General features: G+C 37.4%; 1 protein-coding gene across 1 annotated transcript; it reads left to right on the forward strand.

Annotated features, from left to right (window-relative positions):
* Positions 1 to 41: 41 nt before the first annotated feature.
* On the forward strand, positions 42 to 18275 carry LOC109036133 (monolysocardiolipin acyltransferase Mtpalpha). The gene is made up of 12 exons (XM_019050098.2): positions 42 to 300; positions 1956 to 2095; positions 2941 to 3213; positions 4361 to 4611; positions 5529 to 5733; positions 7162 to 7337; positions 8503 to 8673; positions 9139 to 9361; positions 9928 to 10137; positions 11697 to 11892; positions 13412 to 13614; positions 16639 to 18275. The coding sequence occupies exons 1-12, from the start codon at positions 228 to 230 to the stop codon at positions 16840 to 16842; spliced, it is 2325 nt and encodes a 774-aa protein (XP_018905643.1). The 5' UTR covers positions 42 to 227; the 3' UTR covers positions 16843 to 18275.
* The last annotated feature ends 7125 nt before the right edge of the window (positions 18276 to 25400 follow it).

Consider the following 25400-nt stretch of genomic DNA (forward strand, 5'->3'; position numbering starts at 1 on the left):
GCCGCGTCGGCTAGCTTTGTTTGTGCTTGCCTCACTGCTGGGAAAAACAATGTTGCAAGCTGGGCAAAGTTGTTGCAAGTAGCAAGTTGAAGTTTCGTAAGTTCTGTCTGGATTCGTCCTCCATTTTTTCTCCATCGCCGTCACCGTGTGCAGTTGCATCGCTCGCGGCGGGTCGAGTCGCGATAGTTTCGTGATCGAGTGGACTTCGAAAGCTGTGCCGCTCCAAAATGTCGTCCTGTAGATTGTTCGGTGTCTCTGAAAAGCTCTCGGAAGTGAGCATTAAATACCTCAGCAGCCATGGTGAGCCTCTGTCTTTCAAATTATTTCCCCCAACACAGAACAATCCACCCTCAACTTTTGCCCGCTGGCTTCCGGGTTCCGGAGGTTCGTTTCTCAATCATCCCGGACTTTGAACTGATAGTGTTGCATTAGCATGAGTATTGGCTAAGCACTGCTTTCTTTCTTGTTTCCGCAAGGTTACAAGCAAGCAGCTTCAATTTCCGGGTTTTCTCTGAACCTAAGTAATTCTGGTCTTTCAGGAATACTTAGGTGTCATTCCCTTACTGTCATCTGCCAAGCAGGTTATGGAAGGGAGAGCACTGCGACTTGCATCAGACATTGCCCTTCAGTACCTACATTTCAAAATACTCACTCAAATGATGCTAATTTCTCGTCCAGGGCTGCTCCAACCAGTGTTCTCTGAACATGTAGTCGGCTGAATAGCTTTATCAGTAGCCTTTCAATTCTTTTGAAACCACTGCTTTTTCTTTATCAATCGTAAGGTCTCAAAACGGCTATTTTTGTTATTCCCACCTCTGAAGTTTCAAGGAAATTTTAATCAAAGCCAGTGGATGTCTTATATTTTAGATTGTAAGTCTGTATGTATTTTGCGGAAGATTTTAATGTAAGTAAAAATGATACTCGTGAACTTGAAGATCTATATATTAGTGAGTGAGATGCAGGAGGGAACCGGCGAGCAGCTATTGGCTTCCTTAAAATGCGCAGTAGAAACTCTAGTACCTACTTAGGTGTCTTGTTGATATCACCAAGGCCTTTTACAACTATTTGTTCATATCTTCATTGATCTCCTAGAGATTTGGAATAGGTATCTATGAATTTGCCGTGAACTTCCTGTACACCACCTGAAACCTAATAGTCACAGTATCCAATGATCTTTACGGAGTAATTGAGACCCTCCATTTCTCTCCAAGGTGGATACAACCTTAGTTTCAAAGGAGCAAATGGTGTAAATGGGGAAGGTAGTCTTTCTTGAGCTACACTCAAAGATACGATAATTATGGTTCTTCCCTTTTTGCCCGGAAATTGTCCTTCATAACCTTAATTGAACCATACGTAACTGTGCCCTACAAATCTCTGTAGCTGAAGCAGTGGAAGCTGTTGAAGTTTCCAATTTATGAATCAGTAGTCTTAATTGTGCGATATGTTGATTCGGAGCAATCTGAACTTCAATGTCAGGTTCTTACAAATACTATAAATGGATGATTTTGAGGAAAATTTTTATAAATATCTAAAATAAAAGACTTTTTTAAAATGCTGAGTAAGTATGTTTATTTCGTTACCACTAATATGAACGTCACCAACAACAAGGGAATGACCTCTTTCAATGCCACCTATGTTGTCATGTTCTCATCATTAATAGCATCTATGAGTCCCAGTAAACGAGCATAATGTCAAGGAGTTTTTGGAAAGTAATTTGTGTGTGCAAGTGGCAACCTCTTTTTGAAATCTTTGAGCCATTGAGTACAGTAATGGATATTAGAAAGTGATTGCTTAACCTTTAAGTTCTTTGCAGATTTCCGACTGCTATGTTAGAAGTGGTCCTTCACATCATGGATACTTTTTCATTTCTCCTACCATTAGGGTTTTGTAGATCTTGTATCCTTCCTCCTTATCAAACTTATCAAGTAAAATATTCTCTCTCATTGATTTTGCAGCTCCATTCCAACAAAGATTTCTATCTACTACTGCTGTCTCCAAACAAGCAGAGGCGGCTCCCTCTTCTGATGGCAAACACCTGAGCGTGAAAAAAGTCGGCAATGTTGCTGTCATGACATTAAATTCACCCGGAGCAAAGGTATAATCTTTGTGAACTCAAATAAATATTTTTTTTTAACTTTAAAAATTAGACCTTCAATAGTTGAAGTAAAAAAATGTGTAGCAGTTTAATTGCGGTGTTTCATGATTTAACTTGAAAAGGAAACTGAAGCATACTTTAACCTGAAATGTGTCCTGTTCCCTCTCTGAACAGGGAACAGAGTCTTCAAAAAATTTCAAGAAAAAGTATAAAGTACTTAGTTTTCCTTCTAAAGCGAAGTGTAGATGAAAATTTACAACATTGCAAAGAGAGATACACACTCTTCAATGAAGGCGCTTAAAATATTTTTCTTTCACTTGATCAGCCCTTACTAAAAAACGAAAAATCAAGGTTGTGGCTCCTCTAACGTCTACAAACATCTTTGTGAAAGTCTAACACTTTTTTACCTCCTACATACAAAAGTTTTATCTTTCAGTCGTTGAAAAATGACAGTTTTATTAATTGAATCTCATAGTACCTAATTACGTCTTCTCATATTTTGAGATCACTGAAAGTGTGTTTTGACAGCTTTTGTTTCACACTGATCATTTGCAGTTTCATAATTCATCAAGAAAGATGCACCAAGAACCCTGAATTTCTGTACTGACAAGAATAAAGTCCAAAATTTTCACACGGGGCAGAATGTTTGCAGTCCTCCTATTTTGTAAAACCCCCTATTTTCGAAAAATTTCCAAGCCATAATCTTCTTTTCATCCTTTATTTACAATTCATGAAGAAAAACTGTAAGAAGTTTACAGTGTTTCTTCCAAATACCCACAAATTTAACCATCTCTTTTATTACTAGCTAGAGTAGCTTTTTAAAATAACAATCCCGTTTCTTCCAGGTGAATTCTTTAAATGCAGCTGTCATGAGTGAATTTGGAGCAGCCGTCGAGGAGTTCCAAGGGGACTCTTCTGTTTCATCAGCCGTTCTTATCTCGGGCAAGCCAGGTGTTTTTATTGCCGGTGCAGATATTACAATGTTAGCTGCATGTAAAACAAAAGAGGAAGTGAAGAATATCTCGGTATCTGGTCAAAATTTATTGGCAAAGGTTGCGGCATCTAGGAAACCCATCGTAGCTGCTATAATGGGGCCTTGCTTAGGCGGAGGGCTTGAAGTAAGTTTACTCATAGTTTTATCTACCTTCCTTGCTAATTAAATATTCTGTTAAATCATAATGGAAAATTAAAGATCAATTTAAAAAAATTGAAACAAGGTGGAGAAATGGTGCTGGGTCCACACCATTTCGCGAGGAAAACAAAACCAAGAAGTTCCAAAAATTATAATTAGAGTCAAAAATAAATTGTTTTAAACTTTAATGAGCACTAGTGCAAAACTGAGGGGGAGAGTGTTCAGCTCAGGCAGTTTGCATTGGAATATTAAGTTGGAGTCATGCCGAGAGATCTATACCGGTTTGGGTCTTTTTAGACCTCATCAGCAGATCACACTCGTCAGTGAACCCCTCAGTTTTGTACTGGTGCTCATTAGAGTTAAAAAAAAAAAAATATTTTTGATTCTAATTATAATTTTTGGAACTTCTTGGCTTTATTTTCCCCGAGTAATGGTGTGGACCCAGGACCATTTCTCTACCTTGTTACATCCAGTTTGGGCCACTTCTCAGTGTTTTTTCTCATTAAACGAATTGATAATAAATCTTCATCCTTACTTTTTAATTTTTTACTTCTTTTTTGCTTATTTTTTAAATTAATACAATGCAGTGCGATTTAAAAGTTTGTATTATTCTGACATGAATAAGTTTATCATTTAGTAAGCATGGCAAAGTAATAAGCAATAAAAGTCAGATAATGTGGTATTGCTGTCAAGAGGGTGAGACCTCATTGCTCCAATAACATAAGCAAAGAGGCATTTTTCCAAAATATTCCTTTCCACATTAGCCCAGAAGCAAGTCTTCAATTTTTTCTAACTGCAGCCTGATTGTTGAAATTTTTTGTTTGTCGGGACGACATAGATGACATAGGTTAAAAGGCGGTGCAAGATTGATCGGTTATGTCTTAGGGCTGCTTTGTCATGCCTATGTCTGGTTGAACTCACGACAAGCTAACGGCACCTCTTAAGTTTCGGACAGTATGTTGTCCATTCCAACTGACAAAGGACGACAAAGCAGCAGTAAGACATAGCCGACCAACCACGCTTCGCCATTTAACCTATTTCATGTATGTCGTCCCGACAAACAAAAAATTTCAACAACCAGGCTGCTGATCTGATTTGTAAGTAAAAGATACTTTTTCTTCTCTTTTCTGTAGGTGGCTCTATCATGTCAGTATCGTATTGCTGTTAAAGATCGTAAAACAGCTGTGGGCCTGCCAGAAGTGATGCTTGGTCTTTTGCCTGGAGCTGGTGGGACCCAACGGTTACCTAAGTTAACCTCAGTTCCTACTGCTCTTGATCTTGAGCTAACCGGTAAGTCAGTGAAAGCTGACAAAGCCAAGAAACTAGGTATTATCGACCTGTTGGTAGATCCCCTTGGGCCTGGATTAGCTCCTGCAGAGACTCGGTTAGTAAGCTTTTACTATTTTAACTTCTGGAGACTTAAAATATGCCTATCTCTAGAATCTTAATTTTTTTTTTTATGCATATAGACTTATCTTAAATGAAGTTCTTTTTCTGTGTAACACTGGACAGTACTAGCTTTAAATTGAGAACTTTTTTTAGCAAACCGATGCATCCTGAAACACCACATTTCTAAAAGCCGTATCAGTTTTTCTGATCGGAGTCTGAAAAGCGTTTTTACCAAACCTTAAGCTATCGAATTCCATGCTACCTTGCAAAGCAATTTCTCTTTTAGATACTCACCCAGTTCACACAATGGATAAAAAAAAAATGAAAAGTTTTAAAAAAATAATTTTACTTAATTTATTTTTCTCAAACTGACTCTTCTTCTCTAGTTGGTTTCTTTTCTGTCATAATAGTAGTATTTTAAATTACTATTGCTCAAGAGTGCCAAGGTGTCTGAATTATAAAATGAAATTAAATAAAGGAAAAAACAATGTGAGCTCTCAGTTGTTTTGTGTTCCATGTAAGAATTTGCACCAGTGCTCAAACTTGTCACCAGAAATAAAGGAGCAAAATTATTACATAGTCATAGCCTAATGAGAGCTTTGTAGGAGGGGAAGGTGGCACTTATTTTACTGTGCTCAGCAGTGTCTCAAATACCCGTAAAAGTGGAAGTCTAAGACCTTAAGGGTTGCAAATTTAAAGTACCAGGCATTTCTTACTCTGAAAACTGGAACTCTCTGAAAATTAAATAATGGAAAGGAACTTACTTTTCATGTTGCATTCCAAGTCATCAGTGGAATACATAATTAAAATTGTTTTATCTGGTTTTGAGCTCTTCTAAAGAGACAAATCGGGATTTTTTTTTTGTTTTTTTTTGCTTTCTTGAATCTTATCAGAATGTCTTGTGTTCTTCAGAACAATGGAATATCTAGAAGAAGTTGCTGTCAAAGTGGCACAGGATATTGCTGCTGGTAAAATTACACTCCAAAGGAAGAAAGGTTTAACCGATAAAGTTTTGAATTTCGCTCTTGGTTATGATTTTGTCAAAGATAAAATTTTTGGCAAAGCCAAATCGTCTGTCATGAAAATGACAGGTGGATTATACCCAGCACCTTTAAAAGTAAGTATAATCCAAAGGTAGAATTCAAGTTTATGTCGCAGGCAAATAATCTAATTGGGCATTTTGTCAAATGCTGAGGCCGATTTTGAATCTTTAAAATTTTTACGGTAAAACATAGGAGGCATTTAGGAAGAAAAATTCCAGGAAAGTTTGTAGATTTTATTAAAGTTCTTGCTAAAAAGTGAAAAACTTGAAAGCTCTTCGTCGAAAACATAATAAACTTCGATAATGGTCAAAATTTGACTATCTGCTCAGGCATTTTATCAAATCCCTGTTTTGACTATTTGCTTGCGGCATATATTCATAACTTAGAATTAATTTACTTTTTTTTTTATTATGTAGTTTGGCAAGTAGAACAAGATTTAAACCCAAAAAATAAGATGAATTAATTGTCATGTATGGACTAGGTATTCATCTATACTGTCTTAAGCATTGATATTGTGAAACAAAGAAAAAAAATTCACAAAAAAGGAGATAACATTTTACCTCTGGTGATACTTTCGGGTTGTCAAGCATGCATATGAGTATTCAGTTGCTGTGATCCATTTGTTTGGCCGCAACAGGGCAATTACGTAGTACTTACAGTGAAATATCCACTATCCCACTGATAACAAAACAACATATCCCATAACAAAACAATTGTCAACTTCTAGCAGCCGCATCAGATTAAAAACCATATATGAATCAAATTCAAAGCCATTAAAATCCCTATATTCGTAGCTCCAAAATCACTGATGACCTTAAACTTTACATGTTAGGATAGGATTTTTTATTTCATCCATTAGACATAAAATTCGAATAGAGAGAATTTTTGTTTGTTTAACTCCATGGCTAGACTGGGTACAACAAAAGCTGTACGATACATAATCAGAATTTAGTATCAGGATGTAGTCAAATTACTCAAGAAAACTTTTATCTTTTACATGTTTTTTCACTGCTAAATCAGGTCAGTAATCTTTCCATCCATCAAAACAAGCACTTATCAAGGTTGTCACAGTTAACAAATACGGGAAAATGTTAGGAAATTTTGAAAAGTCAGTGCGAACCAGGAAATTTAGAAGAAGAGTGTCAAGTCACCTTTATTTGCATTTAGAAAGAGTTTGAAGTTTCAAACAACGAATTTTTCCTAAAAACTATCTCAAATTATGTCCTCGCATCTCTTCAATTGTCACTGAATTTCACCAAAACTTACAAGAAAATCAGGGATGTAATTTTCTAATTTGGTGGCAATCCTGACTGAAACTTTGGTGAAATTAAAAGTCCCCTCAGAATTATGCTCAGGTGTATGTTCAAAAGAGGGCCAGATAACAAGTAGTACAGTAATTTTTATCAAGCATAGTAATCATATTTTACTGTAATTTAATCAATTCTGTTTAATAAACTTATTGTACAGCTAATTTTCATAATTTTTCTCGTCTTTCTAATCAGATCATCGAAGTAATTCGAACTGGCATCGATAAAGGGCCTCGAGCAGGGTATGAAGCAGAGAGTGAAGGCTTTGCAGAGCTAGCGATGACTCCTCAAAGCAAAGGTCTCATTGGTCTTTTCTTTGGACAAACCGAATGTAAAAAGAATCGTTTTGGCAAACCACAAACACCTGTCAAGTAAGTTTAGACTCATGAGTGGTCTTTTCTCTAGCTTTTTTTTCTATGGCAAAATTCTTCCAGTGTTTTGCATATATATGTGCGTTTTTGTTAATTTAATTGTATTTTGTAATCGTATTTTATTTTATTTTTATATTTTTTTGTATTTTGTCATACATGTCAGCTAATTTCCAAAAATATGTGGCCTTTTCACCGTCTTTAGTGTTGGAGAATGACAGGAAAGTTTGAAGATCTCAGAAAATTGGGGATAAATGGTAAAATTTCTCATTAATCTCTCCAAAGTTCAGGAAACACAGAATTGTTGCACAGGGGTTTGAATGTTGACATTTTTTGCTCAAGTATTAAAAACATCCCAAGCAGAGAATGGAAATAGGTATCCTTGCCTTTCAAACACGGAAGAAAAAAAAGTTGCTGAAGTAACATCCTGGATGTCAAAAATCTGCGCGTCACCTCTTGAATGTTGTCATGGACACTCCAGCTGTTAAAGTAACATCCGAGGTGCGTTGAATTAACAACTGTAGTGTTCATATCAACTCTCATAAGTTGTCGCGCAGATTCTTAACATCTGGGATGTTACTTCAGCATTTTTTTTTTCCTGCGAAGCAAAAAAGCATCAAGAGATTTATGATTAAATACGTAGATGTGTTGAAATACTCAGTTTTAAATTGGAAATTCTGCCCAGTGGCGTCTCAAAACGATCCATATCTCAACTTTAAAGCAACTTTCCTCTGCCATCCTACGAAAAAATTCCTATTTTTTTGCGAAAAAACTTTTTAGGAAGCTCCCACTAAACTCAGCTTATTTAATACTTTTACATGAAGCAATACAATTTTCTTATGCCACTGATCCATTGGAGCTGTAAATGTTAAAACTGGAAATGTCTATTATCTGATGAGTCCTAGAGTACATACTTAAAAGCATTTTTATGGAAATCAGGGCCCATCAAAAAATGGACTATTTACGTCTAAACTTAGATTGACCCAATTTTCTTCAGTGTTTTGGAGTGGAAGTAAATATTTTCAGAACTTTTCTGTAAGTGTTTCTCCAATTTTATGTTAAGAATAGATATTCCTTCTGATGGTTAATCTTCACATGGAATTGACATTTTAATGATAGGTAGAACAAGAAATTAAATCTGTTGTAACTTCCGTCATTTTTCTTTTAGAACTGTTGGAGTTCTAGGTGCCGGTCTCATGGGAGCAGGAATTGTCCAAGTCAGTATTGATAAAGGTTACAATGTTATAATGAAGGATGCCACAGATAAGGGCTTAAGAAGAGGCGAAACTCAAATAGCGAATGGTCTCATTAATGGCGTTAAAAGGAAACGGCTGTCTGCGTAAGCTTCTCATCAAATTTTCTCCAGTTTTTTTTTTCTTTGTTTCCTTTTTTCATTAGTATAATGTTCAGTAATATTTCATGAGGCTGTCTGAGTTTAAAAAAATGAAGTATAAGACGGAAAACGTGAAAATTTCATGGGAAATAACAAAAATGTTAAGGAAAATTGTTTATTCACCTTTGTTTGCTTTCTATAATAGGTTTAACATTTGAACAACATATTTTGCTTTAAAGCTATTTCAAATCATCTCTTTTTAACCATCTAGCATATCTTCAATTGTCACAGAATTTTATCAAAAGGTATCAAGGAAGTTCATTTTCTGAATTCTGGTTATCCTGTAAATAAAGGGATACTATTGGTTTCTGCACTGATTCATTTGTAAGTTGGACAAACATAATTTTTTGTGGTTCATGCTAGGGAGCAGTCTCTTCAAGCACTCTATAATTTGTCCGTTTTTGCTTTCAGGCTGGAGAAGGACAGGTATTTAGCAAATTTAGATGCAACTTTATCCTATGATAGTTTCAAAAAAGCTGATCTCATCGTGGAAGCAGTATTCGAAGATATCAATGTCAAGCACAAGGTTATCAAAGAACTAGAACAGGTTGTACCTCCTCACTGCATAATTGCTACAAACACTAGTGCTATACCAATAGCTAAAATCGCTGCTGGTAGTTCCCGCCCAGAAAAGGTTTGTATAAATAATGCTCCTTTTATTTTTTTGTCTAGGATATTATTCTCATGAAATCACTTGGATTATAATTTGTCAAGAGTTTACCTAGAGGCTCAAGTCTAACAATAAGATGGCAGACATTCTGCATCAAGTGATGAACGAAGCTTTCATTCGATGATTCTAGTTTTTTGCTTGGTTTAGAAATCTAGCTGTCGACCATCCAACCAAAGTCTAAGTAAAATTAAACTGGCCTAGGTCGTCAGTTGCACATAGACCGGCTTTTTTGTCTATAATGTAAAAATTCCTGCTTTTGTCAGAACTGCCGCATTTATTGTGACAAATTTTCCATTCCAAACCGATGTAAGCAAGATTGTCCCCTACAATTCATTTCTGTATCGAGTTGTGAAGCTGTTGCGCTGTTTTGATGTGCATTGAGTGACGTAGGGTGAGAAAATAAAAATCAAGAACATAGTCAAAGTAAGATACGAATGTATTCGCAACTACAAGAATTTTTGCACAGTTTCAGAATATTCTGCATTGCATTTTGGACCTAGACTACAATGAAATTTTATTTTCTTCTGCAGGTTATTGGAATGCATTACTTTTCACCTGTAGATAAAATGCAATTGCTTGAAATTATCACACATGATAAAACCTCAAACGACACTGCTGCTGCTGCTGTTTCAGTTGGTCTAAAGCAAGGGAAAGTAGTCATCGTCGTTAAAGATGGTCCTGGATTCTATACAACTCGTATTCTTTCAACAATGTTATCGGAAGCCATGCGGCTTCTTCAGGTTGGTTTTTTTTCTATTTTCAGGCTGTCTACCGGTTCCCAATGTCCCCGATTATCCCCAATTTTTGAAGGGTGTCCCCGATATCCCTGAAAGTCCCGAATTTTCTTGTTCAGGTCCTCAAAAAATTACCAAAATTGTCCTAAACACTGGCATTTTCAAATTTTCCGTAAATATTGAACTGCGAACTGCAAATTCTTTTTGTCTGCAAGTTACGATTTCAAAGCTTCTTAATCTCAGAAAGACGTTTTCAAGCTCTAGATTTCACGGTTAAACTATTTCTGACATGAGTTCCCATGTGAGCAGAATTTTGTTTTGAAGACTAATCAGGTGCTGTTGCCCTTAAGCAGGGTGTCTACAGGTCCGAAAAGTCCGGAAATAGTACTGATTTTCTAAGGGCGGTCCGGAAGCACTGAAAAAATGCAGAAATTCTGCTAAGAGGTCTGGAATTTTTTTCATTTTTGTCGTAGTTTCAAATTTTTGAAATTTTTCTAATTTCGTCAAATGGAGGTACTGAAAAAGAAAGGAATTTTTCTGATGGAGGAGGTACTGAATTTCTCGAGAATGCACTGAAAAAGTGCTGTAAAAGTACTTATTTTTGACCAGCCTGTTTTAGTAGACACCCTGTTAATGTGGCTTGTCTGCCAAACATGTTTCTCAAGAAGCACCTTTGTCGGTTAGGTGATTTCCTGTCATGATTCAACTTCAACTTAGTTTTCCATGAATTCAAAGTGGCAGGTCCTCTTTTGAACATTCTGTATTTATGCCTGACATACAGTAAAACTTTGATATAACGAATTTCTGGGGACCGGCGAAAAAATTTGTTAAATCGAAAATTCGTTATATCGAAAACCGCGGAAAATCCGATTTTAGGCCACAAATTGTTTTGAAATGTTCGGTTTTTTCCAGTTTCGTCTACCTCCCACCCCCCTCTCCCGTCTTAAACTATGACGATATGTTACGGAAAATCGGCGGGGAACATTCGGTTAGCACTTGATCAGTATACTGCCCAGCAGTAATGAGGAGCCCACGGCAGGGGTTGAAATCGTACTCACGACACTGTTCACGTTGCTCCTTAATCACCCCGTTTATTGGAGGAAACATGTGCGCCTGGGAAATTCCCAATCCTGCCGTATCGGAAAATGACCTTTGCACCGACACCGACATACAATACACAGGTCAAGACAAGCATGCTTTCTCCCCCACGGTGTTACCGGGCGCGCGGAAATTCCAGTGCATTCGTTAAATCGAGTTCGATTTACATGGTAAAGTTCGTACTCAGACCAAAGATTTCCTTCGTAAAAGCGAACATTCGTTATACCGAAATTTGTTGTATAGAATTTATTTTATATTGAAATGATAGGGATTTTTTCAGGACCGCAAAAAAAATTCGTTAATTCGAAGAATTCGTTATATCGACGTTCGTTATATCGAAGTTTTACTGTAGTTGCAGAATTTTGCCAAAAGTTTTCAGTTTCTGTTAATATCTCTTTTAACATGGATGCATGCCTAAAATGCTTTTGATCATCTTAGTTATAATACTTTTACTTTTGCTTTTTTAGGAAGGAGTGAATCCAAAAGATTTAGACAAACTCACCAAGCAATTCGGGTTCCCAGTAGGAGCAGCGACTCTGTCGGACGAAGTTGGAATTGATGTAGGATCTCACATTGCAGCGGATCTTGCTAAAGTGTTTGGTGAACGTTTTGCTGGAGGTAACCTTGGTATTCTGCAAGACATGGTCAAACAGGGATTCTTAGGTACTTAATTTTGTATTATTCTTTTAAACTGAAATTATTTCAGTGCTTGATTTGACTTGAGTGGACTCTGGTCTTTCTGTGAGCATGGAGTGTGAATTGACATAAAATGAAATTTTTATTTTCTCCGACAGGGTGAATTTGAAAAGTTTTAATGCTTCTTAGCATTCTGCAAAGAATGTCGATAAGGAAACATTTCTTGTGCTTCATAGTTTTGTGATTTGTCTAGTGGTCTATTGGAAATGAAGGTGCCTTTACCCTTCTGTTATCAAAGCGTATATTGTTTATCATTTAGCACTTTTATTTGCACACATGTAATTTTTTTTTAGATTACATGTTCTAAATTTAAGCAAGGCACAAATCGATTGCAAAAGTGTAAAACCACTTACCTCCATTGCCTTGTTTCTAAAGGACCCCGCACACCTCGTATGGGAAGCTGCACCATGACCGATCGCCTTCTGACACATGTATTTCGATTCTCCTCAAGATGCTGATCAAAAGTTATAATTGCGCCAACTTTCTACGTTGCACCGTTTTTGCAAAAAATCAAAGAGAAGATTCAATTATTCGGCGACTGTGAATAAAAAAGAGCAAAGCATTTGAGGACAGGCCCGATGTAAATAAGGAAAAAACGTAGCGCGTGTCCGTCTTCTTATCTGTACCTGCCGACTCAGGGGCTATCTCCCTCCCGCACTCGCCCGGTAGACGTTCAGACTTTCCTGTTCTTATGCTCCTCAAGAATCTGATTTGGATGGTCGAGCAAAATGGCGTGCGGAATCCGAGATAAGACTGCCGCTCGGTGCGGGAGTCCCCATGATTTCCTTGTTGACACACAGCTGCTTGTCAATCGAGCACTGAAATGAGGAATCTTTCTGGCTTTTTATCACCGAATAATTGAATCTTCTCTTTGATTTTTTGCAAAAACGGTGCATCGTAGAAAGTTGGCGCAATTATAAGTTTTGATCAGCATCTTGAGGAGAATCGAAATACATGTGTCAGAAGGCAATCGGTCATGGTGCAGCTTCCCATAAGAGGTGTGCGGGGTCCTTTCTGCTACTATTTTATTTTTTTGAACAGAAACAAGTCAATTTTATAGCTTGAATCATATACTAAATACTCTGTAAACAAAAAGGAAAATCAAAGAAGTTTTCAAGAAATTACTGCAACTAGTTTTCCAAAGAAAAAACAAAGTATAACAGGAAGTCTGCAATGTCACTAACGGAGATACCAGGTTTTGCACTTTGGCCATCAAAATGTGCCCAGGCAGTTAGACATATCCTAGATAAAGGTGATGGCTGACGTATGAATGACTGCTGAGTGTGTAATTAAGTCACTGTATGTAATTAATACAAGTTTCACACAGCAATAGTACTCGTAATTCTGGCTGCATAAGGAAAATATTGTAGGCTCCTTGTAGTCATTCATCAAGTTGGTGCAGTGATCTCAGCTTTAATTTTGTATCAATAATTTAATTTAATTTTAATTTCTACTATTTAATATTTTTCTTTCATTTACTCTTTAGGACGAAAATCAGGCAAAGGCTACTTTGTCTACAAGTCAGGCACAAAAGATCGCCCTGTTAATGATGGAGCTCTAGGTGTCATCAATAATTATAGAACAGACCCTAAGGGAGAGTTCACAGATGAAGATAAGCAATTACGTTTAGTATCTAGATTCGTCAATGAAGCTGTACTCTGTCTACAGGAGACTTTGTTGAATGGACCTGTAAGTACTTTTTCAAATCTATTTTTTCTGTCGTAATCAATCTCAACCAATGGTCGCCTTAAGAAAATTCTTCAGGCGTTATAGCTCTTGCCAAGTTGAAGAAAGTTAAAGAAAGTCTGGGAATTTCTGACTTGCATAAAACATATCACTGATCCTTCAACTGTTTAAACCCTCTCTGGTCATTAATGAGGCTTATCATCTTTTAACCAGCTAGAGACTGAGTGCCTTTTCCCAAAATTTGATATCGAAGCAAGGAATTTCGTAAATTTTGTTCAAAGGTCAGGAAAAATCAGGAAATTAGAAAATTTTGGATTCAGGGAAAAGTCAGAGGAAGTCAGAGAATTTCAAGATGAAGATATTGTGGCAATCCTGGAGGCAAAAAACAAAATGAAAACTATTTGTTGTTCAGAAGAATTATTCCTTCTCTTGGAGTGGACACATAGTCCAGGCAATAGAGAATTCTTGAGGGAAAGTTTAGTTGAACTAGCAATTATGGGCTAACTTTATGTTTTTTGGGTCGTAGAATCCGAATTTCGACTTGCCTGACAGATCCGACCCTCCCCCCGGTCGCCATTTTGAAAAAACGACTAAAATTTACGGTTTTTCCCCATTTTTCGCTCATAATTTTTTTCTGTTCAAAATATCAAAAATCTCGACACTTCTGTGGAAAGACGATTAAATTTGCAAGAGATTGGTATATACTTATGTACACTTAACGCGAAAATCGCGAGAATGGGAGCGCGAAGAGGGCAGCAGGAGATATCGATCTTGCGCCGTTAGATACTTAACACCCTGCATCCCTTTACGTGTAAGTCATATTAAACAAGCGGTTATTTCAATGTATTATTTTATTAATCCCATTACATAAATGACTGGTTACGGATTTAGACAAAATCAAAAATATTTTCAAAATGTGGACATGTTTGATAAGTAAGTGAGTTAGTCCAATCGTGGGCGTTTGGCAGCTCGGTGCAACGAAGTTCTAATTTTTGGTGACGGACAGGTGGATGGGCCTGGTTCTCCTCCATAGACATCACGGCCGGCGTTGATCTTCGACTCTAACACAGTATCCAGAATATGAAGCTAGAAGTCAGACGAAAAAAAAAAAGAAAAGAAGAGGAAAGAAAAGAAAAGCAAAGGAAGGAATAGAAAGGAAAGGGGGGGAAAAAGGAACCTAAATTGAAGGAAGATTAAAATTTTCGCATCACTAATCCCAAATAGAAAAAGCATTCTGGTTTACTGTATCAAGCAGTCTGGTGTTCATATATATGGTGTGTATATCTGATAATCCTGCAAGTCCAAAACGAGTTGTCGAGGCGCGTGCGGTTGCAGGAAATGTGGGCTTAAATGCTCTGCATTGTGCATCAACTGCAGTGATACATTCGAAAACATGCCTGAAATTGCTTTAGCGGACTCAGAGGACGAGGATGATGTTGAAGCTTATGACTTTTCCGACGAGCCAAGTACAGAAGAAGATTTTGAAGCTGTCATGACTGAAGTTCAAGACCTTCCAGAAAGCCCACATTCAGAAATAAACAATGAACCTAAAGGTTTGTTATTTCTTTTACACTGCTCGCTTGTTATCAAAAACTTCTTGCATAGAAAAAATACCATGGCAAGCTTTATTAAACAATCAGGTGTTCGTTAGTGACATGTATTCCTATGATAATCATTCAAAAACTTCGGTAAGGATTATCAGAAATACACACCATATATGAACACCAGACTGCTAGATACAGTAAACCAGAATGCTTGTTCTATTTGGGATTAGTGATGCGAAAATTTTAATCTTCCATCAATTTAGGTTCCTTTTTTCCCCCTTTTCTGTTCTTTCCTTTTCTTTTCTTTTTTTTTTCGTCTGACTTCTAGCTTCATATTCTGGATACTGTGTTAGAGTCGGAGATCAACGCCGGCCGTGATGTCTATGGAGGAGAACCAGGCCCATCCACCTGTCCGTCACCAAAAATTAGAACTTCGTTGCACCGAGCTGCCAAACGCCCACGATTGGACTAACTCACTTACTTATCAAACATGTCCACATTTTGAAAATATTTTTGATTTTGTCTAAATCCGTAACCAGTCATTTATGTAATGGGATTAATAAAATAATACATTGAAATAACCGCTTGTTTAATATGACTTACACGTAAAGGGATGCAGGGTGTTAAGTATCTAACGGCGCAAGATCGATATCTCCCGCTGCCCTCTTCGCGCTCCCATTCTCGCGATTTTCGCGTTAAGTGTACATAAGTATATACCAATCTCTTGCAAATTTAATCGTCTTTCCACAGAAGTGTCGAGATTTTTGATATTTTGAACAGAAAAAAATTATGAGCGAAAAATGGGGAAAAACCGTAAATTTTAGTCGTTTTTTCAAAATGGCGACCGGGGGGAGGGTCGGATCTGTCAGGCAAGTCGAAATTCGGATTCTACGACCCAAAAAACATAAAGTTAGCCCATAATTGCTAGTTCAACTAAACTTTCCCTCAAACCTCCTATTTTGAGCTCTATTGCCTGGACTAACACACAAATTCCCTACAAGCTCATGTATTTAATGATTGGTTAATCTGACTGTAAGGCACGTTTTCTGTCTAAGACAGAATTAACTAGAGAGATCAAAAATTATGAAGCAAAAATTTAACAGGTTTAGTCATTAGTGATAGGAAAAATTAATATGCCCTTTTAATTAGTGATGTGCACAAGAGTCGTCTAAAAATTTAAGTTACGCAGCTCATATTTCAGGAACTAAAAATGACAGTCTGTAAAAATAAAATCTGTAAATAGTTCTTAAATTGTTATAACTAGAGCTCTCCAAAATGCCAGAGGTTTTGAAATCTGGACCTGCGGTTTGGGAAGAAATCAAGTTTTATGCAGGATCCTTCGGGCGAGTTCCATTCAATTTGTGTTTGTTTGTGACCGAGTGCCAAATGAATCGCTTGGTGCTGGTTATGAAGCTGAAACTAAATCTTAATTGCATTTTGTTTTCCCTCAAAGTTTAAATCATCTTGTTGGTATAATTTACAGGTGGAAGGTGACGTCGGCGCAGTTTTTGGATTAGGATTCCCTCCTTTCACTGGTGGACCATTCCGATGGGTTGATCAGTATGGAGCTGACAAACTCGTCAAGAAAATGGAGCTCTACCATTCACTGTACGGAGCACCTTTTGAGCCGTGTCAACTTTTGCTGGATCACGCCAGGGACAGTTCAAAGAAATTCTACCCATCTTAATTTAATACCAAGACTGACCAGAGTTAGAGCTTCAAGAACACACCTCTGAATCAGAGATTTATTTCTTGTAGTTGTATTCACAACATTTTTATCCAAATTTTATCTCTCTCTCTATCTCTCTTCTTTCAGGGTGAACTGTCTTGAATACCTTTTCTCTCTGATATGTGTAAATCTAAGGCTATTTTAAAATCCAATTTTTTTTTTTTTTGGTGTTGTTAGTTTTTTATTAAACAAGTTAAGACTGATACTGGTAATTGGGGTGAATGTTAATGTGTGATTAGTGCCTCCCAAATTGTTAAGTCGATAGTGCTGACTTTATTTTTTTACTTCAAATGCCTAACTTAGCTGTCGAATGAGCAAATATTTTTGTCTACATCAGAAGTACTCAAATAATAAATGATTGAAATGTATCCACTCCCAGTAATTTTTTGTTGAGTGTCCTATCAACGGAACATGTTATGCTTAAGGACCTTCATTTAAGCATGACGTGTTAGTTATAATTAGTTCAAATTTTAAATAGGCTCTCAGATTTTGAAAGAAGAAGAAATTTCCAGCTGTGCTTCGAACATTTTTACTTAATCTATGTTAGTTCTTCAGTTAGCGACACCGAGGTCTTGAAAGAAAGTTTCCCTACTTTAATACATACAACCATTTTAAAATTCCTAACTCGAACAGTGTGAAATACTTGAGTCTGCTCAGAATCTCTGTAGAAGTTTAATCAAAATGCAAGCAGTGGTTTTTTTAAACTAGATTTTATTCCTTTTTTCTCCCACCTGATGAGTATCCAAATATGTGTTTTCTGGAAAATCTTTAATTTCTGAGCACTACATATCATGGAGTTTTAATTGCAATGTAAGCTTTGTTTTGTTGATGTTATTTTTAATGTTCATGATGACCTTGTGATTGCGAAAACCTTGTGGTTATCTTTCAAAAGTCCATAGAGTAACATTACTAATCATTAAATCATCCCAAGCATATGACTGCTGCTCATTAAAATAAAAAAAAATGCAGAAATTTCCAATGCAAATTTATTTAATTTGATGATGATGAGTAAAACTTACGATCAGCTGAGAATTTCATCATTTTTTGATGTCTAGTAGTTTGCAGGTAGCATTTGAAATCTGTTGCAGGTCAACCTTTGAGATGAGCAGAGATTTCTCCTTGTCAGATGCGTTTACTACTAAGCATCAACATTATCATACCAATTTCTTTTTTACTGTACCATTTCTAACTTGATTTAGTAATTTTGTGTAGGCACCATGAATTACATTAGTTCAAAATGTTGTTTGTAATTACCGTGTTAACACCTTTGTAATTATTTTTACTCAAGTTGTTTTAATGTTATTATTCTATAGTTTATTTCCAACATGAATGACTAGACAATATTTTTGTACCTCCAATAAAAAACGAACCAATTTATTTTTCTAACTTTACATGAAATCTCTTATTTGTTCCCAACCTGTTCGATTATTACAAAAACAGTGATGTTAGAACTGACATTCTCAAAATTACAGACTGAGTGATTTTACAGCTTATTAGTAGGCACATAAATCGTAATGAACCACTATGCCTCTGGTCAGAATAACGAGGTAGCTTGATACAATCTAGTATTTTAATTACTGTCACTATGCAAACGACGGTGTAAGTCGGCAATCACATAACTCGGTTAGCGACGATGTAGACTTCCTGTTATACTTTGTTTTTTAGACGGAAAACTACTCAACGGCAATTTTTTAAAACTGCCGTGATTTTTCTTTTCTGTGCCAAGAAAATTCTGCAAAAACTTCAAGGAGTGAAGTCAATTTGTTCTCCTTTAAAAAAATAACATAAAGGCGGAGATTTTCAGACACCGCAAACGAGTTATGTGATTGCCGACTTACACCGTCGAAATACAGGGTGATCTCAAAGCTTTATCTTTTGCCATATTTTTGAGGGGGAATTCAAATTTTTGCGGTTATTTTTAGGTCAGTAGTGTCTACTTTTTGACACATGAAACATTTGGGGACAGCATCCTGAAGCAACAAAAAATGGGTTACAGCTCGAGCATTAACGGTCAGGGTCCGCAATGATAATTTCTGAATTTTTAATATGATCAAAAGTGAGTTTCAATGACGTAAGAAAAACTCCGAAGTCACAAGTTTCCAAGAAATGAAACTGTTCATAAGTTAGCAAAAAGAGTGTGGACTTTTGGATTATACCATGTACCATTATTATGTACAAGAATGTTCATGAGTGCTTAACTGTTTTCACTCTGTAATTTCTTTTTCACACTAGACCTAGGAAGTTTAGATTTTGGTTTATATCCAAGAGCATGATGGAGGATATTTCCTATAGGGTTAATGAAGTTTGCCCGACTCAGACAAGACGGGAAAAGTTAGGGAATCCTGTTGCAGAATTTTTTCTCCCCCAGCCTCAACATCGTATTTTTTCACTTATCAAATATTTTTCGCTCCTAATTGTTTGGGATTGGAATCTTTTATCAGGATCAATGCCAAAAAACAAGCTGAAAAGCGTAGAATTGATTTGGCAAGGTCGTAAGGCTCTACAGTCGGCAGGGTCTCCTGAGCCGCAAAACTAGTGTTATTGACCGTTTTTTAAATTGAGGGGCTTGGAGGACAAGGCGCATAAGTGCAGTTTTTGTTATTTCGGGATGTACGTGTTTGAAGTTTCGAAATTAAATGAATCCTTATGGCGGAAAGAGAGTTCAAACCGACTTTTTGATTCTTAAAACTTGGAATATACGGGAGCGAATTTATCTCAGACTACTTTTACATGAAATCATCAATATCTCAATTTTTTAAGAAACTGCACTCATGCACCTGGTCCTCCAATTCCCTCAATTCAACTTTTTCGCCGATGGCGCAAACCCAGCGGACTCGTGGAGCCTTCAAGATCAGGGAATTGGGCTCCTCGGGTCATTTTACAGGGTTCAATCTTGCTTTCAGCCCGATCGGAGAGCTTTAAATTTTCCCCCCGAAATTTTAGTCCAGTTTCTCTACTTTGGACGGGGGAAAAAATCTCGAGATTCTAGTCGAATCCTAAGCAGTTTGAAACGAAGAATCAATTGCGCGTGGTGAAAAATCGTGTTTTCCGAGACACGCACTTCTGCCCTTTCACCATCAATATTGGTTGAACGGAATTGACAAGTAAGTGAGAAAAACACAAATGAGAGATTCAAATGTGAGCAGTTTTGACAAAAATGTATGGATATTTAAAATTTATGAACAGAATTAAAGGGCACACTCCTTCATCGATCTGCTTGAAGAAAAACACTTTAAAGTTACTTGCCACTATATAGTTGCGAGAGCTGCAAGGTCAGTCATACGTGGTTTTTACTGAGAACCACTTTCGCTCGTCAAAAAAATCACGTAGATCATTGATTTTAGCACAAAGATGACTGGAATAGGTATATAAGAAAATATAGTGCACTGCACAGAAGGATCATTCTCACGAATTATTCGAGGGGCAAAAAAAAAAATAACTGTCTAAAATTATACAAAAAAAAGAGCCAGACATCCCCACACCATCGAAGTAAGTATCTATTAATGCACAACAACGAGCTCAAAAAATGTTCTTCCGACTAGAATAGGTGGCTGTCGTCTTTTGACATTTTTTTTGCCATCATGACATTGCGACATTCACTGGGAAATTTAGAAATAGACCGTACCTATCTATTTAGCTTATTGTTAGATCACTCTCTAGTTGAAGATCTTTTTCCAGTTGAAGAAAAGAAAAGGAACAATTGCGACGTCAGAGAATTTTGATAAGATTTTAGAATGAATTACGGTAATTTTGAAACACCGCAATGGAAATACGTGGTTTCGCACTTCAGTCGGTGCGATACGGACAGCCATCAAGTTTAAAAAGTTGCATCAAGTCCCCGTCACCGCCGCCCAGCGCGTTTGTCGATCGAATCAACTACACGCATTATGAGCAGGGAGTCAAAACGCCTTCAATTTTTTGAACGCAATACGGACATCCGTCGAGGTTGTATAGTTGTATCAAGGCGCCGTAGCAAACGCGTCCCATTGTTTATCGTTACAGACGAATATAAGTTGAGAGAGGCCAGTCATAATGCCTTCAATTTTATACATACATATTTTTGGGCAAAAGGAGAGACGGCGTTTCTCCATTTGCGACGTTGCAGACTTCCTTAGAAATTTAATATTTCTTTCGAGAAGCTGGTCAACATAAAACTTAAATTTTCCATGATTTTTCGTATTCGATAGCAGAAGATTTGGTTCAAAATTTAAGGTCGTAAATTTGGATGGTTTCTCATGTCATTTATGAAATCACAAAAAAACTTAAAATGTGTTGGAAAAAAAAATTGGCGAAATATAAACGCCTTCTTAAACGATACATACAATGGTGAAAGCAAATGATTTTTCAATTTGTTTCATTTACTCATAGTAGTATTGGATTTGAAAAATAAATCCCATCATGGTATTGCTGCCATGCTAAGGAAAAGAGCACTGAACAGATTCTTTTAAAAAATAATCCAACCTGCAGTCTTCGTTCTGCAGACTATTAAGAATTATTCTTAAAAAAACTGAGAAATGCATATATATTTTTTTAAATGAGCGTATTGTCCAGGGAAAAAAGGCAGAGTTACAAAAAAAATAACCTCTACCTTAGCATGCAGACATAGTTCTCAGCTAAGCGCAAGATATCTTAGTGAGTGTACTTGAAACTTTTACATTGAAGATTGAGGGTTACCCGATCGAAGAGCATAGGCGTAGCTAGGTTATTTTGCTAGGGGGGGCCTGGCCTCCCACCACCGGGGAGTCTGGGGGGTATGTAATACCCCCCAGCTCAGGGGGGAACTTCGGGGGGCCTCCCCGGAAAATTTTTGAAATTTTAACTCTACTTGAGCGCATCTCGAGGCACTTGTGGCGCTATTCTTCCTTCAATTTCTGCCTAAAAATCACCCAGTTTTTTACATTTTAAGGTTAAAATACTTTGAAATTGTTGCATTCAACAGGTTTTTCTATTTATAGGCATCCTCTTACGGGTCACGGCGCTCGTCTCTGTCGCCGCGGCGACTTACCGTTGAAGAAGGTCTTTTTGCTACATCCAGAATTTCTGGGAGGGGGGGGGGCAGATGATACTATTTCCAATTCTAGGGGGGGCCAGGCCCCCCTGGCCCCCTTCCTACGCCTCTGTCGAAGAGGAGTGAAGAGGAGTGGCTAGCTCCTGCGATCTCTTTTTTCATTAGACGCAACCGGTCGCACAAGATGCCCCCATCATTATGGCTGACCTGCAGGGGGAGCCACCGAACACTTCCGAGTAGTTCCGATTCGTTCCGAATGCCGATAAAGAGGATGAGTTGGCGGAAAATTCAAAATACAACGAAGGAATTGCAATTTCAATTTTAATTATTTTATTTTTATTTGTTTACTTATTAAATTTTTTTTCTCAGTACTTGAAAAAATTCCAGACTTTTGGAGCGAATTCCCTGACTTTTCCATGTTTTCCAGGCCATTTTTTTCCCCTGACTTTACAAGGTTTTCCAGGTTTTCCAGATCGCTGGGAACCCTGGCCATGAGCCATTGAAGTCAAGGATGCCCAGACTGGAGACTCTTAGCATCTGACGACGGAAGAAAATGAAACGCAGTAACTAAAAATATCCCTCTGTACTGAAAATCTTGAAAATAGATAGAAATTTTCCAAGAAATATACTTCTTTGAAAATTTAAGAAGAATTCTACAGTGCCCAGGCGTGTTTCTGAAAATCTATTCAACTTTTGCGAAATTTTTGGGGTAAATTTTTCACCTTTTCTTACGAAACAAGGGTTGCATGTGAATTCGTAGTGGTTTTTCACGGGTAACACGGGCCCCGGTACTAGGAACCCAGTATCCCCCCCTTGTGGCGGGCCTGCTTTCATGCACGCTGGGCTTGTCGATTTCCTCTGAAACTTTTGCAGTGGTGAACGCATAGCTGAAGTGCGCTTCAGCTAGAATTGCATTTACAAATAGGTGGTTTTTCTAGGAGGATTAAAGCAAGCCTCGGATCAATTTGACCGGGCTTGAGCATTTAAGGAGTGAGATGTTTTAGTATTTTTGGGCATTTCAAAAAGATTTGAGTACCAATAGGAACTTCAGAAATAAAGTTTTTGCATGAATGTTCAGCAAGTTTACTGTTCCTTTGGTGTGGAACATTACGCCATTTTCCAAAAAAATATACTAAAACTCTAAAGCTAGGGGATTTTAAAAACACATTTTAGCAATAAGTTTCAACACTTTGGAATGACTTCACTCCTAACGACCAAAATAGAAAATCTTATAATTTAAGCTGATTTATGGACCATCGAAAAAACGCGGTCCTCCGTTCCTCCTTTTACACCCCAACGAAAATCTCGTCATATTCTATGTTTTTCAAAGACAAAAAATTCGCGATTGTTTTTTCAAAGGTGTGCTGAAATCACGGAAACTGCCAAAAGTGTGCGGAAACGTCCTCTCTAGGTAGAGCCGGATGTATCACTAATACGGTGGTAAAATTGACCAAAAAGACAAAAGATCCGGGATTGTTGTATCAAAAGTGTGCAAAAATGAGGATTCTGCGAAAAGTGTGCGGAAACGTCCTCTCTAGGTAGAGCCGGATGTATCACTAATACGGTGGTGAAATTGACAAAAAAGACAAAAGATCCGGGATTGTTGTATCAAAAGTGTGCAAAAATGAGGATTCTGCGAAAAGTGTGCGGAAACGTCCTCTCTAGGTAGAGCCGGAAACAGCGCTAATACGGTGGTAAAATTGACAAAAAAGACAAAAGATCCGGGATTGTTGTATCAAAAGTGTGCAAAAATGAGGATTCTGCGAAAAGTGTGCGGAAACGTCCTCCCGAGGTAGAGCCGGAAAGAGCGCTAATACGGTAGTAAAATTGACAAAGCTGCTGCATGCGGACAGGGAGAAGCGCGCAGCGAACTGAGAAGAGCGCAGAAAGGCGGCAGCTGAGTGTCACGCTATCACTGTTTTATTTTTAAATACATAAAGCGTATTAATCAAAAGCTTGGGGAAGTTTAGCGCGCGCAGATATTCGTGGAAGGTGAGTTTCTGTTTTATGGGAGATAATAACTTAGCTGAAGGGTGGCGAGCTCAGGAAGCGCGGAAAATTGCCGCCATTATTTAAGATTAGTGTTGGTAGGCGCCTTGCCTTACCTTGGCTTCATTGCGTTCAGATCTCGCGCGAAACCGAGATAAAATTTAGTCGGGGCATTCAACGATACAAGGCATTTACTATAGAGCATAACGGCCGGAAGTACCGAGACCAATTTCCAGAGGATGCAGCCTTAAAAATAAAAGGCTATTGAAGTAATCTGTAAAAGCTATGATAAAATATATGAGATGTGGCTTAAGCGACATTTTGTCGTTAAGTCATGACTTTGGCATGGGTCTTTATGGGCTTCCAGCAAGCACTGCTCAATTTATGGTGCTGACAGACATGTATCCGCAGCAGCGGTATATGCGATGGGTATCGTGTATGTTTTTGTCGCATTATTAAGGTGTTATGCGTCACTTCATTTCTTAATCTGCTCTAGTTGTCATTGATGGAATTCTTGCCCTTCATTGAAGCAAGAAAATATTAGCTCTAAACATGATATTGATGGATGCTAACCAACACTCTGCAGCAATGATGGAAAGGTTTTTACTCCAGCCCAAAATTTTAGAAGGTATGAGGTCATATATTCCTCCTAGAAAAAAATAGAAAAAATAAATACTCATGGATAAATAAGCAAGAAGTTTCAACACAAAAAATTTGGAAAGCACGCCTATATCGAAGTCTAAAGTAGCTGAGAGTACATCGATTTCGATACTGGACAGAGAAAAAATAGAAGTCTCGATTTCAAAGTAGGCTACTTTTGAAGGGGTCAAGATAGCATTTTAGGCCATTTTCGCCGTCTTGGATTTTTTCATTTTGAAAATTTGACTGATAATTTTTCTTTCAAGTCAAAAAATACTATCTAGCACCCAGTTTGACAAAAATCGACCGAACAAAAGCCGCGAATTGTACGATCAGTAGGACTCTACATAGGGCGATGATACCAGTCAATTTACGTACTTTGGTGCGCCTTCATTTTCGTCTGATACTGTGCAATACCCTCGTGGTGGAATAGTTGCTCGGAGCGCCTTCAACAGTTACGCTTCGACGAATATACATAAAAGCGTTTTCAAGCGATGGCATCGATATTAACCTCAATGAGCCGTAGGTGTGTTGAAAGAAGCTATAATGTGAATGAATAAAATAGGGAAAACACCAAAATGGACGCAATCATTGGTTTAAACCTATTTAAAAATTGATCTTTTAAAGTCAAATACATCCAATTTTGAGCGTTTGGTTGCGCGCACACCACGCCGCAGCACAATAAAAGCACAAAATATAAAAGACAAAATTAAAGTGCTTTGAAAATCATTAAATTTGGCACAGAGCCACCTTAATATTTACAAAACACACACTATATTTTCCTCAGAAACATTTTTTTTTCATCAATATAAATGGGAACAATCTAAGCGGAATGTGTGAACATTTCAAAATTATGAGTTGAAAAACGCGGAGTTCGCGA

This window comes from Bemisia tabaci, unplaced genomic scaffold, assembly GCF_918797505.1.
Source record: "Bemisia tabaci unplaced genomic scaffold, PGI_BMITA_v3".
NCBI lineage: Eukaryota > Metazoa > Arthropoda > Insecta > Hemiptera > Aleyrodidae > Bemisia > Bemisia tabaci.